This window comes from Lepidothrix coronata, unplaced genomic scaffold (assembly GCF_001604755.1).
Source record: "Lepidothrix coronata isolate B3197 unplaced genomic scaffold, Lepidothrix_coronata-1.0 Scaffold97, whole genome shotgun sequence".
NCBI classification, from domain to species: domain Eukaryota; kingdom Metazoa; phylum Chordata; class Aves; order Passeriformes; family Pipridae; genus Lepidothrix; species Lepidothrix coronata.
Window position 1 is genome coordinate 3205759 of NW_016690277.1, and position 19208 is coordinate 3224966.

Below are 19208 nucleotides of genomic sequence, written 5' to 3' on the forward strand. Positions count from 1 at the left end.
CTTGGGAGAAGAGAAAGAAAGAGGCAGTGCAGGTCTCACTGAAACAGCTGCATGTGAAAGGGTAATATTTGGATTAGAAAATAAATTAGAAGAATTCAAAGGAATTTAACAACAATTTTTGAACTACATCATAAAGGAGGCTGAGGATTAAGAGCTTATGGGGGAAGAGAAAAACAGAATAGAAAAGGGTGCATAAAACTCATAACTCCGTAGAGAAACACATAATCCCTTTTCTGCGTGTTCAAGGGTAAATCGAGTTTATTTTCACTATTTTTTTTGCACTTCTTGAATAGAAGGGAATAACAAAGTAAACATGAATAAAACCAGTATGCATTTAAACAAAATGTTAGTTAATTCTGTAGTTGAAAAAGCTTCATATGTAATTAAAAATATCACCATTTTTCCTTTTCTCTGTCTGAGGCTATGCATCACCAAAGCATGCAGATGAATCCCTGAAAAAACCTTGTATTCAGATTTGAAGTTATATGCAAGGGTAGCAATGGCAAATTTAATTCAGTATTTCTGCAAAAGAGAAACAATTCTATAGTAGATATAAATGTCCTTCCCTTACAATACAGTAATCAGAGAAAGGTTACTTCTCTGCTGGAATACTTTTTGAAAGCATCAGTCTCTGCTGGTATGAAGAAATGCAATTGAGAAGTCTTACCCTGTTCAATAGCTAACACTTTATTATGGAAGTACTGACCAGAAAGTTTTTTCTGATTTAAAATCTGTAAGACTCTAACAGTTGAGCTGGGACTATGGCCAGTATTTTTTTCTATCAAGCTGTTTTTGATTGAAAATTGGATTTTTGATTAAATTGAGATGTGCAAGAAACGATGAAATTTTCTACGTAAAATTTCCAATGCTTAGAAGAGAGGAGCTGCTGAAAAGGGTACCAGATCACATCATGAAAATTATAGTATTGGACTGTGTGTTTCCATTTTGTTCTAGGAGATAGATTTTCTACAACCTGGTGTTCATGGGACATATGAGTCAACATTAAAGGGGAAGAAAACTGCATTTAAATGACTTTTTATAGGATCTTGGTAGTGGCAGGGTAGTCTAAAATTACTTCTTGTGCTGAAAAGTGTTTTGAACGTTGCAATGCCATAGATCTGAGAACACCTCCAAGTTTTAAAAAATAATTACAATTGCACTAGTCACTTGTTCAAACAAAAAGCAGATGACCAAATTTCTCATCTCTAAAGCCCTAAAAAAAAAAAAAAAATCACTATCCTTCTAATTATGTTACTTTTTAATGAAGTCTGTGGGCCAGACTGTAGTTTAGACAGTCCTTTTCCAAAAATCTACATGGATCCAGCCTCTCTGAGCACTTCTGCCTTACCAGAGCTCTTTGATTTCCTTAACTTTGAAGCATTTTTGTATGGAGGCTGGTGTAAACCGTTGTCTGCACACCTGACTGGCATTTCAGGTCTCCTGGGAAGGACAGATTCTTATATTCTTATATTTTTTTCTTATCCAGAGAATAGTTAACTGTTTCTCTAGTCTTTCCTCTAGTGAAGACATAAGCCTCTTGCCTTGCATCAATGAAATGCCATCCAGCTATATTCCAGTAGCTGTTATTCCTTACACCAGTTGAAGACACAAAGTCAATTATTTCCATACCTGTTTAGTTCTCATTTTGGAATCTGGTGACAGATTGTTGTAGGTGTAATGGGCCTGTGTAACTCCACAGAAAAGGACTGCAACAATACCTGAAATTCAAAGAAAAAACAGGGTTAGCTGTTTCTGTTTTCTTACTTAGGTTTGCAAAAGATTGCATAAAAGAGAAAATTAGTCTGTTATCACCTTTTTATAACAGAAGAAATTTGAGATATATTTTATAAGAGCATCTTTCAAATAAACTAGATTTTTTTTTTCCTTTGCTAAAAATCCTGTAGATCTTGAATCTTCTACCTGGACAATCATGCATTCATAGCACTTCTACTGTTGTGTATTTGGCCTGAGGCTGTAGAAAATTTGTTTCAACTAATACATGGTATGATCTGACCGTAATCTATCTGACAGGAATTGTAAAAGTAAGACTAACATAATTGTAGTATGTAGGACTTCAGACCTTTTGAAAAAACTTGTCAGAGACTGAATAGGAAAGGAAAAAAATAATTTTATTACATTTAAGTGGTTTGAGTTCGCTTGGTACTGAATGACTGCAGCAGGGAAAAGTCAATTCAGTCTGTGCCTGACTGCAGCCTTTTCATAATCATGTGCAAGGAGAACAACAACACATTGCTTAGAAGTGATGCTCTGGCTGGTGCAAACTGCACTGCCCAGAACAACCAGGTCAATGACACATGGCAGCAGTTATATTCCCAGCTTGTGGAAGTCTTGAGGAGCAGGGCAGCAGGTATTTCAGGAATAATAATAAAAAATTATTTTTTTTTAGTGCTATTTTTTAATACTTCTTCCCTGACCCTGGTTCTAACTCGCTAGAATCATACAGTAACATCACTGTAATGCAGTATTATAATTAAAGTAGCTGACAAGATTGTAACTATAGTTTCCTGTCAGCTCTGGACACAGATAATGAAGAAGGAGCCCATACAGGGAGAAAATGGAAAACCAAAATAAAATGTCCACCAGTAGCCATATGTAAGTGCCCACGTGGGAAGAAAGCCCTGGTCTTTTCTTAAACTCCAGGCGTGCCTACATAGATAATTATTTACACAACAGCTCAGGGCTTTATGGTGTCCATTCTGATCATCATTCCCCTGAAAACCTTCACACACTTTTCCTGAAGCACGTGGAGTGTGCAAGTTCTGCTTGGTTTTGAGCTGCACATCATGTGAGCAACAGCTGGCTTAGCCCAGAGCCAGCCTACGGAGGCAGCTCTGTGTGCCAGGGATCTCCGGGGTCACACAGGCACTTTTCCACAGTGCCTTAGTCCTTGTGCCTTTCAGCCCTTCTACTCCCTGCCTCCTGTGTAGGAGCCACAACATGCCCTGATTAGCCTTTCAGTTCGGCTTCCTTATGGGCTGCTCTGCACGTTGTTAGGTAATTTTTGGCTCATAGGCTGCTCACATTTACTGAAATTATATTGATGAGTCTGAGGCAACAAAGCAAGCGGAAAGATATCTGTCCAGATTTAGGCACTATCCAGCCTTGCAATGTGATTGTGCTGCAGCTTTCTGAGCATTTATTGTGTTAAACTAGCATGAACTGAAACATATAAACTAGTTGTATTGGAAGCAAAAGCATGAAGTGGAATGTAAAAATAATCCCAGTGTCTTCCTTCACTCCTGGACTTGAAACTGGGTAAAGCTTCCTCCATCTTCTCCAGGACGGGGACTATCCTGACTTAATGAAGGCCAGCAAGAAGGGGCTCAGTAAGGGGACGGAATTTGGAGTGCTGCACCTATAGCACAGCAAGCCAATATAAACAATCTGCTACTTCAAAAGGGTTAATAGAAGCAGGCTGGGCTTCAGACTCACAGGAAAAATGGGCGGCACTGTACTGAACAAGTGTGAGGTGCTTCAAGCACTGGTGCCTCAACATGTTCTTTAACAGGCTTATCCAAATCTCTAAATGTTTGAATTTTAGCAGCAGGAGGGTCTTTGAGGTAGGTGAAATATCCTTCTGCCCTGAACCATGGCACAGATAAGGGAACAAATCCAAGTAATAATTTAGACAATGCTGAAATTAATCCATTTGAGGGAGATGGTGTGTGTGGGATCTGTGCGGTGTCACATACCAGTTACATTAATTATTACCTTACTACATCTTTCTCTAGATTCTCCTTGGATTGCTACCCATGCAAATATTGGCCAACAAAATCCAATTTTCTTTACTTGCAAGACTCTCTTGTTTCTGGGAAGAACTGAGGCCTGGCATTAATATGCCTTTAAAGGAAGAATGGAGTAAATAATTCTGAGATGAATTTGGCACAAGGGATAACTGCCATCAGAAAGAAAATGATTATTTCTTTAGTAATAATAATAATAATAATATATTATAAAAATAATATTTTTTTCCCCCCACAAACCACTGTAGACATTTTCTTTGCTTCTGGGTTATCTTTATATTGTAAATTTACCTGTACTGCTTCTGCAGAACTGTCTCTGTAGCCAAGAGAAATTCCACCAAGCTTTAAGTAATGTCTTCTTTTTTTAATATTTATTTTCTTAAGTTGGCTTTGATATTTATTTTTTTCTAGCTACACTAAGACTTTTCTTCACAGTAAATAACTTGAGGAGCGGTGAGGTTGTCACTGCCTAAATACATTTCAGGGAGTTCATATTTTCGTGAGGTCTAATTGCTCTCATAAATGTGTCTAAATCTTTTTTCTCAGTAATTGTATTTGATTGTGCAGAAATGATCTGGTGAGTTTAAAAATTCTCAAGGCATTGATAATATGCAGTGGGATGCTCAAACAATGACATTTCAGCTAAAAATGTAGCCAGTCAGTAATGTTGCTAAGTATCACTAGCTCCAGGCTCAGTAACAGAAATGGAGATAAGAGCTTCTGATTCACTTTCTTCTCTATTAATCATCATAGTGTCATCTTGCATTTTTAAAATTGACTATTAAATATGATTATGAACTGTTCTTGACTGCTGAGAAACTGTTAATTATGTGTGTGAGAGAACTGAGTGACGTGAGGAAAAAAATGGCCTAAATCTGATTTTACAATAAGAATAAATGAACTGAACCATGCAATTATGCAAGTGTAGAAACCAGATACCCTGTTTCCAGGGAAGACTGGGGGAATGCAGAGGAATATTTCAATTGCTACAATAGAAAGCTTAATATGTACCAGCCATGCCTCTTGCAATGAATGGTTCATTAAGAGTCTTGGAGAAAATTGTTTGTAATGCATTTACATAAAAATGATTACTTAAGAGTAAGGACCAATTACATTTTAATGCAACTACAAATGAAAGAGAAGTACCTAAAGAGGCAAACACAGAACTCTTTAGTTAGAAGAAAAAAGCAATCTGGATTTCTTTGTAAGACTATTAAAGCTAGATCTTGAAGTTAGCTGGGTAGCAAAATACTGTATGAACAGAGTATGGCACATAAATGAGGTTGTTAAGCTTTTGCAGGCTTGCTTTCACAGAGAAACAGGTAAGAGTAAATATGGCAATACTGGAATTGTAAACAGAAAGTATCTATTAGATGTAGGGAGGCAAATTAAAACGACAGTCTTTTTAGCAGTACTTAGTGCTCAGTGAGTAATTTCAGACTTGGAGACTCAGCTCTCTGGTTTCATTTTTAAGTGGCAAAAGTAGCAACTACTGAGACACTTAGTACTACAATTGCCGAACAAAGTGCTAACTTAACCAGGTAATGTTTTGATTTGAAATGAGTGATCAGTTGCTAAGTGCAATACAGCTCCTTGTGTTTATTAACAGATTATTGAAATTTTTCTCTTAATATAAAAGATGAGACACTTCACAGTAAAATGCTTATAGTCACTAGTAAACTTTCAGCTGCAGCTCATCCTCTTTGAACAGGTTTTATTAGAAATAAAAATCTTACAATTTTATTTGATTTTTTTTCCCACCTTATATAACAGAGAAATAGACAGCTTGCTAGCTGTTAATACAGTTAGAGAACTTATTCTTACATTAGTTTTTATCAATACTTGTAGCTGATTGTTAGGACAAAAGTGAGTAATATGAAAAGATAATACAGAATAAATGAATAACTTGTATTTTAAAAAGTATTTTGTTGATGGTGTGAACATTAACCTGACAGTGTGGGAATTAATTTACAAGAGTTAATCTAAAAACATCTTCTATATTTTCACTAAAAGACAATTTTTTTTTGGATCATTTCACAAATGCATAAAAAGAAACATTTAGAAAGGGCAGCATGTGCAATGTGCTTTTAATGTAAACCTGGAAGTGAGTGGCCACAATCAAAACTTGAGAATTTGCTAATTTGAGAGAATAAAACTGACATGATGTCTCTAGCTGTCAGGCCTTTAGTGGTAAAAAAGGGATAGAAAAAGAAAACTCCCAAACCTCTACCTTCTGGGGAAGCAAGGGAATGGATAAAAAGTTCATCTCTAAAGATGCACAACATACTGCAAATCCCCCAGTAAAGCAAAACCAACAGGAACTGGTCTTCATCAAAGGTGGTGAAATGTGTGGAAAGGAGAACAATGAGGATTGGGTAAAAGAGAAATTATTTAAATCAGATAAAATGTACTTTGGAGTCATATTTATGTCAGAATGTCCCTAGCACCTACTGGGATGCAGAGTGACTGTGTGAGTGGCAGGAAATGAGGCACTGTCGTCTGCCTCAAATTGCTGTGGTAATAAGGCCATACACCCAGTGGCAACAATATCCCTATTCACTCTGTTTTCACTGAGGGTATGAAGTGTGACTAATCATTTTCCTGATACTAAAGAAAAGATTTAAAGCTTCTTTCACCAGACCTGCAGCAATGCAGAACTAAAGCTCGTACTTTGTTCACAAAGCTTTTATCTCTGGAGTTGTATGAGGTTTATTTTATGTTGAAGTGACAGAAAGTAACAAAAGATAGAGCTGAGGGGATTTTTTAGGCCCTTATCTGGGGTTGGTACACTGGTATTGCACCTGGCTGCTTCGAGACCTGAGCTGCAGTGTTGTACTTTTGTAACCTCAAATGAATTACTGAATTCAATTTAGATTGGAACCCCTACGGTGACACATAACAGCTTTTATCCTAGACATGCTAAGAGTGCTTACCCTGTTTATCCTGAATCTATGCAATAGCAATAAGACTCCACTATCCTCATTTTATGCAACTGTTCATTGGTCTCAGCCTAATGCCATGCTAGAATATGTACTTTTCCCTAAAATCATATACCTTTCTCTTTTTCCCTTTCTGTCTTAAAAGGCTGTACCTAGACCCTAAATTAGCCAGACCCAAGAATTGACTCCAAATTTGTAGCAATCTGGCTCACTTGTTATCCGTCTCTGCACAGCACTGCAAGGGCCATCTTCTTACCTCAGAAGAACCTGCTTTTCTCATTGGGCTCAGATTTCACTCTGTGCTCCTGGGAGTGGCAGATCTACAGCTTAGGAGAATTGAGTTTTACTCTAGAAGCCAAGGTATCTCTTCTTCCTTACTGGGAGGAGTCTGCCTATTTCTCTGTGTGACACAACATGGCACACTACTTATGAATAAAGTAAAGAAAACCACAAAATTTAGAATTTAAAGCCCAGAATAACTTCCTTTTATAGAATAATGTCAGCTCAGTGAACTAAAGCCCATGTGGTCCCAACCTGACTTGGGCTTGCAGTGCTCAGAACTGCAGACAGAAATGTTCTGGTAGATCCCTTCTGAGAGTGTCACAAGAAGAACTGGTCACAACATTTTAAAAAGCGATGAGGTAGATGGTGGATCCAAGACAAATTACAGCGAACAGACAGGAGCAGTGAACAGCAGAATAAATGCACTTTGTCAGCAGCACTAAAGGAAATGGAAGCTGGTGACATTTGTTCTTGCTATGTCCTAAACACAAAGGTAGCACAAAATTGCCCCAGTGAGAGACCAGATTTCTGGACTCATCCTGGGTACATCATCCATAATAAACTGCTTATTTATTTTTGGAGGAAAAGCTTTCCTACTAGGTAGACTGTGCTCTCCTCTGAGTCCTTGAATAAGAAGACAGGTGTCAGACACATCACAAAATGTTCAGATGAGAATTGCTGAAGGTGAGGAAACAACAGTAATTTATTATCACAAACTTTTCCCTTTATAATGTTCAGAAAACAAAGGGCTCTGAAAACCAGTAAATGAACAAAGAAGATGCTCTTCAACATTTTTTCCTTCAAGACCTATTTCTTTCTTGCCTTCATAGTGCAGATCTTTACCATGTAAAAATCAGAGGTGGTTGGCTGCAATTTTGATGCCTTTACGCTGATAAATTCTATATGACTTTGCAGTATGCATTCACTGAATACATATATGCAAGTAAATTCACATATACATTTGAGTGCATTTCTGCAGGTATATTAATCTCTTTTTATTTGAATATCTACTCACTTCAAACAGCTGTAGATAGAGAGAGTCTAAGTGAGGTGAACATTAAATGCTCGTGTACATCATGGAATCTTTCACAGACTAATGACTGAGTGATCATTTAAAATTTAGCAAATTTTGTTAATTACAAAACAAGAGAACAAGCAATTAATACATGCAAGATGTACTTTCCTCATTTATTTTGACAAGTGTTTAATTTAAATTATTTATGATTTTTTATAGCCTACTAGTAAATACTCTGTAATGAAGTTTGAACATGAAAACAACTCTATTAACACTGACCTTACTCTAGTACTCTGTTATTACAGCTTTTTTCAGCAGTCAGGAATTATATACTTCAGGGCAAATGAGAAAATGCACAAATTAGTTTCTACTGTATAAGAATCAATTTATCATGCATATATCACAGCTTGATGATATAGCTATAAGATTAATAACCATAACATTAATTTATAATTTTACAGTTATCAGTATGACAGTAATTGTGTAGTCATCCAGGATTTTTATGTTGATTTGCTGGTTCGATCACATCTATTTTTCAACCAGGGTCAGGCCCATATACTGTGTGTTATATATCACGGGATATCTTGAGGCAAAGGAATAAAATATTTTCTAAAATATTGGCCTGTACTACTCTCCATTTACAATTTATTTAAAAAATCTGCTAGTGGGCTCTACCACCTACTATACCCACACAAAAACGGTATAGGCCATTATTTCTAAATTATGAAATACTTCAATATTAGACTTCAAAAGACTCAGAGTGATTGAGGAACTGGTATGGAAAGCATTATAAGAATGAAATTATTTTGCAATTACATTACTTAATAGCTACAGGGAAATACTGATGTCTAGTGTTAATCCTTTGAAGTTCATTAAGAAGGAAGGAACAGAAAAAAACACAATATCCAAGGAAAATGAAGTTCAGATGCCCCTCTTTTTATTCATTGGCCTGAAGATTTTGGCAGTAAGCAGGATGCAAAATTGTTTAATTAATAAGGCAAGGATGCCAGAAGATGCAGATGTTGATACCCATTCAGACATATTGCGATTCTGTGGCTGATATTAAAAAAGTAATATGCTGGTTCCAGACAACTCAGTAAAAATATAAAAATATAACTGTTGACTCCAAAAGGCTTTGAAGAGTTTTGCAAACAAACAAGCATGGGCTGCATCATCACTCCATTAAGCAGTTTTCTTCCCCTGACTTTCCCTGACATGAGTTAGAGCACTAGATTTCAGGGGTGACGGCCTCAAAAACATTAAAACAATCAGGGCCATGCAAACTGTGTTCCCTTGAATTACACTATACAGTAGGCTGCTGTGTAGGTAAACAATTTTTGCCTAAACTTCTGTATACTCTTTAATGGAGGCCCTGGGTATGTAACTGACTGTGATTGTATAATTTCTTTCCTGACATTAACGAAAAAATAACCAGATCACACATCTCTACCTGTCACTGGGACATGGCTGTGCCTCTCCCATTGCTAAAGGTGTTCATGGAGGGGCACTGAACAGGATGACTTCTTTTTTTTCTTTTTTTTCTAAGTACAGAGGTAGATGCCACTGGCAATGTTGAGGATGGCCCTGTCCTCTGTTTAGTCATTGATATTTGGGAAGAACAAGAAGGGACCAGGACATGCAGTGTGTGCAGAGGAACAAACAGTCTCACAGTCACATGCCACTGCATATTCGCTTCCTTGTACTTACTGTCGTCTTTGGTCCTATAGCTGGGCAGAAAATAGTTGGATTAGTAGTGAGACTAATAGGGATGGGATAATCTAGGGAAGAAAGACTGAGAACTTGAGTCTGATCTAATATGTCTTTGTCTGGAAGAACTATTCAATGTCTCTTAATGTTCTTAAAGAAGAAACAATCTTCAGTATAGCAATGGGCCTTTAGAAAATTTTTATGTGATGTCATGCCTAAAATAAACATGCATTTTACCCACACTAGAGGCATATTATAAAACTGCTTTTATTCAGTAAAATTCAACACTTACCTGTAAGCCCAGCGGCTTCTGCTGATAAGAAGGCACTCCAGGATAGCAGGAAAAACAGACCTGTCTCCAACATAGGAAACTCACACAGCTTTGTAAATTTTGTCAAGTGCTAAAAGATTACTAAGGAAAAATAAAAACCTGACAGTTTTGTAAACTAAAACTGCTCCTGACCTGATAAAGGATAGAAGAAAGAAAGCTCCCCCACCATACTCATCTATACTAGTTGAATTCGGGAACAACTGCACAGCTTCTAAGTTATCTCAAAGAGGAAAATCTAGAACAGGTTTTGAAGTCAGCTATTTTAAGTGCTTTTGTGGAGTTTGAATTAATGCCTAGTTGTTTGCATTTGATATTCTTTTTCCCAGAAAAAAGAAGTAATTTTGTCCAGTTTTATAAGCTTGCTGGCATTTGTTTACACTTGCATCCATGCAAGAAAGATGAAAATCACTTGTCTTACTACAGTAGCATTTTACACGAAGAACTGTAAAACCCAAATAAAAATGCAGGGCAACAGATAGACCTTTAATTTTTATCTTAGGTAAACTGATGAAGTTGTCAGTCACACTGACATGGTGTAGTGTTTCCTTTGTATTTTTGTATAATTGCTGCTAGCTTGTAGTTCATAAATAAGTTACTGTATTTAATAAATTCATGTTTTGACTTCAAAACATTTTCTTTAAAATGCAACCATTTCCAAATAGTAAGATAAAGACCAGAGTCTTGCCTAATGTTCAAAAGAAATTTGAGTATAAAGTTCTTTGTGGATTCTGACAAATAACATTTTCTGTCAATTTATGATTTGTCTGTCGGTTTGCAAAGACTTGAATCTAGAGTGAAAAGGTTCAGGCTTAAACTAAAAATGGTCAGTCTCAGATATCAGGTGTTTAATATCAGGCGTTTTTTCCAACATATATAAATTTTCTCTCTGAAAACAAACCATAAAGGATATTAAAGCTGTGACAACAGCATAAGAGGATCCCATGGCAAATGATCCAGCAAAGATCCCCAGGAAATTTCCCATTGACTGGAAGAAAGCAGCAGCATCAAAAGCATTAGGATTCTCCTTTGGACTGTAAATGGATATAGAGCTGAAAAGAAAACAAAGGGATGGGGGAGAGGGAAAGAAAAAGGAATAACTCAGTCACATTGTTACAATTTTAGAATCAATAACTGAAAATTAATATTTTTAGGGACTCAAAATGCAAACCAAAGCTTCTCTGGGCTAATAGCAGATGAGAACAAAGCAGATGGAGACTGGGGACAACCAATTTATTTTCAAGGTGTCACACTGTAAATCAATAGTCTACTGCAAGTCAGTAACATTTGTATACTAGAAGTGCCATAAACAAGGCCAACTAAACATTAAAAGGTGATAGGTGTATAAGAAAGCTGCAGGGAAGATAGATAACTTTGAATTATTTATTGTCCATGTGTCTTCAGAGCAGTTACATATTCACAAATACTCGATAAAAAGTGCAGGTTTGTGGCTGAGGCTCAAATGGGGGACACAAATCACAGCAGGTACCAAACCTGCAGCAGCAATTTTGTCATAAAGTAGTTCCCTTTTTGGTATAACCCTTCATAACTAGAGCTGAAGCCACATCAAGAGCTCAGCAATAGGAGACCTTGTGGGCAGGATGAATGTTGTCCCACAGAAAGAAAGTGCTGCAGTTGTCAAAGGTCACCTCCTGTATCCCACCCCCGAGTGGAGCCCTCATGAGTATTTTTGAAAAGGAAATGATGCCACTAAAGCAAATGGGCTGTGCATTAAATAATTTTTGAGAGTTTCAAGGTTGTTATTTGCCACCAGTCAATTATTACCCAGAACACCAGTAACTCCTTGTATGAATATCTTTTTTTCTTGTTGAAATGTTGTATTTAACAGATGAAAAATTGCTCTAAGCCTCCTAAACTAATTAAGCAACACTTCAGATCTTTGTGTTCTGTTGCTTTGAGTACTGTAGGTCTTTTATGTTAGTTGTCAAAGAAAATGTACTGAACTTGGCATTGGATTCCAGAATGCAGCTTGGATTGCTGGAAAATGGTAAGTATTTTAAGCGTTAAAAATTTAGAAATTTAAAAAGTTGTAAGTATTTTAAGCTTTTGCATATTAAAAATGTGATTTTTGCAGTCTTTCACTTTGAAATAAGGCTTAGAGTTGAAGTTCTGCTTGAAGGATTTTTTAAATAGTTGCATTCAAATCACATGGAGATATGTGAAAACAGTTCTCATGCTTTCAGTCTGCAAAAAATGGCACAAGGTTTCTCAAGGCATATGGTGGAGCACCAATAATTATGAGGAGTGAATACTTATCTACTACAACAGAAGTAACTAAGCCCTAAAATCTGCTCTCTCCAATTATGCTGATTAGCACCACTACAAAACTAGTGAGATTATTTGTAGTGGAAAGTACTATTGATAGAAGGATACAAAATATTATTAGCAGAGGAAATGCTAATCAGCAACATGTTGCTACCCACATTTTCAGTCCTTTTTCAACTGTGACTCTCTCAGACCAAGGGTCAGTTACAGTTCTTTGTTTCTCTTGCCTTCAGATTATTCCTGAAATGTTTTTCACCTCTGGCCTACTCAAAATGTATTGGTTTAGACCCCACATGAAATAAAGAACTATATTAAGCCACAGATGCATTCCCTAAACTGGCAGAATCCTATCAGCTGTGATACAGTATGGTTATAGTGTGATTTAGTAAGTGTATTTTGTGTTGTTAGGGAGGGCTTTGCTTTAGCTAATTATATAAAATTGGAACTATTTGGTAGTGTAACCAGAACTGTTAGATCTAAAGCTTGTAGGTCTGTCTTGACAGCAAAGCAGCCACTTTGATGTTTGCCCCAAACAAGTATACAGAGACTTCAGCTGCTGTTCTGCTTGGCTTAGTGAATTATAAATCAGGAAATTATCTTTTTTGCAATTGGTACTGCTGACAGCACTGAGTGGTGAATTTAGAGAGGTCAGCCTAAAATCGAGGAAAATGGTTCTGTGACATTGATGGGCTTTGCCCATGGTAGGGATGCTCAGTAATAAGAAGTAAAACAAAAAAATCTTGACACGGAGTGAAAGTTTAATAGTCTAATGTAAACTATAGTCATTAAATGACTTTTTATTAAGTATGTTAACATTAAAGGAAGAAAAGTTGACTTTATTAAGACCAATTAGGGTTCCAGTTTGCCCTCCAACTTAGCAATAGCTTTCAGGTATGAAGCAAACTAGAAGACAGCATCCTATTCTTAATATAGTTATTTCAGGAATGAATATGAAGTGACTCATTCTCACTGGGAAATTTTTCTACTCAATATGCCCTGAAACCCCAGGATTTTTTAAAAGCACCATAACACAGCACATGCTCATTGTCCTAACTGTGGTTCCTGGACTAAATCTTTCTAGAACTTGTGTTTCCCTGCAGCTCAAAGAGTATTTACTTCAGATTTTCACTTTGCATTATTCTGTATTAGACCCATTATTTATTTTTCTGAATATATTTTGTCTTTAACATTAACTTTTAACCCTTTCAACCATCCAAAATACACACTAATTTACCTGGAAGTTTTTCTATATAAGCTGTAATTTAGCAGAACAGGATTTTATCCTGTTTATTCCAGTACTTCCTGTCAAACCAATTATTTGACCTAAAAACAAAATTGCAAAGTTTAACACTGGAGAGAGCCATAATTAAAATTGTGGTTCCTCTACTCTTCTTCCTTTTCCTCAGAGAGCACTTCAAGAGGCATGCTGGCATGACTTGCCATTTCTGCTCTCTGCTCTCTGTGCCTGCTACAAAAGGGGTTGATTGCAGTTCATTAATAAGCAGTGCGGGAGAGTTTGATACAAAATTTCAAACTGTGTTTAGTTTTTATAGGCTCTCTAATTGCTGAACTTGTTTAAGAAAAAAGGGTTTATTTATCTAAGTTTGTATCAGAGGTGGATTAAGGGAATGCATAAAATAAATGCAGTAGAAAACCTTTTTCAGAGACTGATAAATGAACAGAATTAATGACAAAGACATGCTTTATCTGCCACCCACAATGAGATAGAATGGAAGGATAGTAATAAAAGATTTTTGTTGGATCCTCACTGAATGCCCTATATATGTATCTCACAAACACCTGCCCCAGTCTCTACTCTCTGTCTATATGTAAGTTTGGTAACCTCTGCCTCTCCTTCAGGTTGGAGTTAGAAATAATACTTAGCTTCCTAGATGGTTCTTATAAGGATTAGCCAGTATTTTCTATATTAGAAAGTTATTTAGCAGATGCCTTTTTATTTCCAGTTCTTCTGTGCTTCCTACACCAAACAACATTGGACAGGGTCAAGTGTTTTCACAGCTTTCAAAAAGGAAATCTAGGCAATATGTATTCATACAATAAATTGCAAGTTAGGGTGGTTGCTCTTGCCTGAAGCAGATAGAAGGACTGGCAGTTTGTGTCACTTGTACCACGCTAATTATTGCACTTCTTTCTTCCCCTCATCTGTTAAGATCACGTTAGGATGAAAACTCAGCACAACAAGCATTTTCATTCTATGGACTTGTGCAGGGATCTCACAAAAAAGGTCTGCATGAGAGGAGTGCTATTACAGTAGAAAGCATAGTTACATTTCCAGTTACATCTTAATTGATTCCTTTTTTACATCTTCAATTATTCTTAAGGATTTTCCTTTAACTAGTGGAAAAGATTCCTTTTCTTGATATAAGCCAAAGTGATGCAACATCTGTAACAGATGACTCTTAGAAAAAGGCAATATGCTGAAGAAAATACACTCAAGCATCAGAAGGAGAATGTTTGTAAACAGCAGAAATTTTTGAGTAGAATGATGTGGAATCAATTATTAGAAATAACCAGTAAACAGACTGTTTTATTCCTTTCTTCCTCCTTCTGTCTATTTGAACAACATGAAAACAAACAGCTAATTATCTTTGGACAGAAAGATTTCTTTCCACTTGCTAAATCAAAGGGCTTCCTTTAACCCAGTGGCCTTCTTCCTATGTACCACTTTGTCATGTAGTACTGCACAGAAGAAAATCGGGAATAATGTGAAGAAAAAATACATGAAAATATAGAAAGGTCAGATGTTCCTTAAAATACCTTCATTGAATGAAGTGAGATCTCCCTCAGGTGATAAATAATTATAGAATTAAATGGCAATTTCATCAGCTGCTAATTAAGAAAAATAAAACAGGCCAGAAAAAAAGGCTTCTAGAGTTCAAGGTTATTTTTAAGAAGGAAAAAAGGTTGTTTTTCCTGACATTATAATTATATAGAGAAAGGTAGGTTACTATACTGTGTTAGAAAACTTGGATCTTTAAGAGAAGTGGATTGAACTGAACGATTTCTGTTCCCACACAACTTTTTAACTATACAGTTTTCTTAAAAGTGTTAGAAGAAAGCTGAAAAGACAGAATTGTAATTTGCCCATAGTATAAGTGTTTGAACTACAAGCTGGAAGTGAAAGCCCATGCAGACACCTACATCTTCTCTTGGCAAGTTTTAGGTTGGTAAAGCTTTCCAGACTTCCTCACAAAAGAGCTCCTCACACAGCAAGAGCAAGTAGATGAACTATAAAAATAAAAACAAATGAGGAGGTTTGGGACGTGAGCGTGCCAAGCCAACAAAAGCACGTATGAAGCAGGGAAGGTTTGAAGACAATTAAGGCAAAGCAGAGACACATCAGTGTGGGAAGACTTTAGGTAGCCAATTGTAACAGTAGTTTGAGGCAAATGCATGGAGATCCCCTAGATGAAAATTTCCAACAACAAACACTGTATTTTTCAGATGTGTTTAAAACAGTGATCAATAAGTAAAGCAAATGCACAGAAGGTGCACTAAAAGAACACAGATGAATCTTTCGAACATCCTTCTGTATAAGGAAATCTATCTTTCTGGAATATATGCCTGATAATACTTGCATGTTTTTAGATATTTAAGGCTCCTGAAACATGGATTTCACAGAAATACACATATTAAGCTTTCTATTGATATGTGTGTAAGAGCTGCAAAAGATAAAGAAAAAGGTACTGGTGGTTGAATTGCTGCTGGAATGGCCAGTATTTGAACCTTCATTTTTCTGGATATCCAAAACTTTATTCTCCTTGGCAACACAGTACATCATGGGTTTTATTCTATTGACAACCTGGTTTCAGCACACTGCTACGAGTACTATTGCTTTTAATTCTAGAAGAAGATCTAGCAGTTGTTTTAGGAACTATTTTCTATCTTGGATTACACTGTTCCTTTTTCTCTGTGTCATGGTTTATTTGCTTCTTCTCTTTTCTGACCTTACTTTTGTTCCTTTGTAGGCTTTTCCAGACTCTATAAACTATTTACGGAACATTTCATTTTGATGACTTTAAACCACACTAGCACTTACTGTTGTTGTATATGAGATTTTAGTGTTTATGGAAACCTTTCTCCAAAGGGATTTGCTATCAGTTCAAAGGGACTAGCTGATGACATATGTCCAAGCATCCATGCTGGAAAGGTAAAGCTATCACAGACCCTATGGAAAACCCGTTTTCCCATTTATCTGCATGAAAATAGGAAATCAGACTCTCTGCTAAATTTCCACTTAACATAAAAAAATCATAGGTTTATTCTACTGACAGACTCAGGCTCCTTTTTAGGTGACACAAAGCATTTTCAGAGCTGAAATAACTGTAGCTTACTACAGTTGTCAGCAGCATTACACAGCAGTTGCAGAATTTGAGTGACTCTGTGCCATCACTTGGGCAATCAGAAATCAGTTTAGCTCATCAGGAGTCATTTTTGGCAGCTGATGATAAATATTTTTTACACTGGTAACTATTTGCAGTTTTCTTCTGTGTTCAGGCCTGAACTGACACATGGCAGCAGTTTGTCAGAGATAAGGACAAGTAGTTTGTGTCGTTCCAGGTAGATTTTCCCTAATGCAGATCTTAGTTCTCATCGACCCCCAAAATCGGGGACTGTAGAAAATCTATCATCCTCCCCCCTCCTTCTCTGCCTCCCTATCCATTACCTTTAGGAAGCTTGCTCTACCTCCTTAGGGACCCTTGGAAACCATCTATTGTGGTGATCCCATTCTTGCCCTGAAAATTCCACCACCACTGCCTTAAAAGTACCTGGTAACTCACCCACCTCGATGGAGTTGAACCCAAATACTCTGGTGCCCAGGGAAAACCTCTGCAAGTCCCTCCTGACAGAAGTGCTGGACACCCCCCCTCCTTCTGATCCTGATCAGAACTAGTCACTACAGACCTGTAGTCACTAAAGACACACAGACAGGAGGTGAGAGACCATAGTTTTGACAATGAGTAACGAGCTAACAGGGCTGCAGGCTGAGAGATTTCAAATCTAAAGTCGTCTCTGATCTGGGATGGAGCTTCTCTACCCCCGTGCATCTGAGAAATGGTATGTGCTGTCATCTGTACAAGTATCTTAACTCCTCATTACTTTGTTCTAGGCAAACACTATCCTGTTTTTATCTTTGACAGAAAGAAAGCCTGGGTTTAAAATCTATGTAAAAGAAAACTAAGGCTTTAATAGTCAAACGTGTTTGCATTTATCTGTGGCTTGGTGTTGTCATTCTCAAATGACTGCTATTGCTTCTAAATGTCTAATTTTCATAAATCTATTTGATCATACCCACTTCCCAGTGACAACTCTTTTTCTGTCCCATATCTTTGAGAGGAATGAAGCACATGAGCAGAAAGCAGATGGATGATAGTGGGTCCCTATGACAGCACGTGCTGCATTCTGTTCTGTGCCTGACTGTCCTTACTTATGAGCTGATGATATCAAAAGGCATATAAATTACACAGTTCTGTGCCTGAAAAAATGATCCTTTCCCATTTGGATATCACAACTGTAATCCAGCTCGCTGTTTAATTTCCATTCTTTTCAAACCTTGCATAGAGAGAAAAGGCCTGTGTATCTAGAGCAGCTTGAAGTCTATCCTCCCAGTTAGGGAGCTCTTAGTGGCTTCATCAACTGTGAAGATGTACATAGTGCTGAGAAAGTAGAAACAAAGAATCAATCACCAAGGAACAGATAAAGATAAAAGTAAATTAATTTTGTATTAATATGAAGAGCTGGATTTCTCCTCTTCCTTGCAGATCTCTCTGCAATCACTGATGCTTTTGCAAAATGGAACTTACGAATTAGAACAGTACTGTAAAAAATACACTTTTTTTTTTCTGCATAACAAACATGACTGTTAAAGGTGCAAACAACCAACCTTCTGAGTTAACAAGAAACAATAAACAAGGAAAAATTTCTCCAGTCAGTATCTGGAGGAAAAAACAAATAGATTTCTATGCTATTTGAACCAAAACTGCTGCATCATGATAATCGTGCCACTAAGGGAATTAGATGTGTTGTATGTGTTAACACTACTGCTGATGCTTGTCTGTGAGTCTAAGCAATCTTTTTGCCTCCCTAACTCCAACATCTGAGTTGAGAGCGATCGTCCACTCCCAGCTCTCGCACTTCTAGACCCGACCATCTGAACTGGTAACATGATCTAAAGATTTGTATCTCTCTAATAATAGTGTGCAGCATTTACTTTCTTCATATACAGCTAGATTTTTATCTCCTATCAGCTTTACATTATTCTCCCTTATTATAGCATTCTTCACCTTTGTGTTGTCTTTCAATTCCTTGACTTGTGAGCCACTAGCCTTCAAAGTTACTTAGAACAGAGCTAATAAATATTTATCAGAAACCTTTACAGAACCTTCCCTTTACGTGACAGTTCTTATCATTAGTGCAGGGTGATGAGACCCTGGAGTAAGGATTTGCAGTGAAAATGATATATCACTCTTGAAAGACAAAAATCGAACCAGTGTGTAATTTCAACTGTTCTGTCATCATAGGCAAGTTTAGTGTGCTCTTGGAGGCCTAATTTGATCCACACCTCAGCTTTATTTGTGCAAAAGTGGCAAAACATGATACTATGGGACTTAATTTACTCTACACACACAGAGTGCAAAGAATAGAACATCAGAGCACGCTAATGAGACACTGACTGATGTGTCCATAGAGGTAGGGAAGGTGATTACTGGAAGGATGGGTGGTCTTAATTAACCCTCCCCCTTTGTACTAAAATTTCTGGGATAACTCAAGGATGAGAAAATGAAGCCTTTCAACTATCCTTGTCTTTCGCAGTGACTGTACTATTGCAAACAAATATGACATTTGTCTACGTCAATTGGACTCTA

General features: G+C 37.0%; 1 protein-coding gene across 1 annotated transcript in view; it reads right to left on the minus strand.

Moving 5' to 3' along the window:
* The window catches only part of SLC9A9 (solute carrier family 9 member A9), a 186363-nt gene that overhangs the window by 100993 nt on the left and 66162 nt on the right, over positions 1 to 19208 (minus strand). The window contains exons 7-9 of the mRNA XM_017822413.1: positions 10949 to 11087; positions 10000 to 10105; positions 1630 to 1718 (exon numbers count right to left, since the gene is read on the minus strand). Coding sequence (XP_017677902.1) covers positions 1630 to 1718; positions 10000 to 10105; positions 10949 to 11087 — 334 coding nt within the window. The remainder of the gene's footprint in view (positions 1 to 1629; positions 1719 to 9999; positions 10106 to 10948; positions 11088 to 19208) is intronic.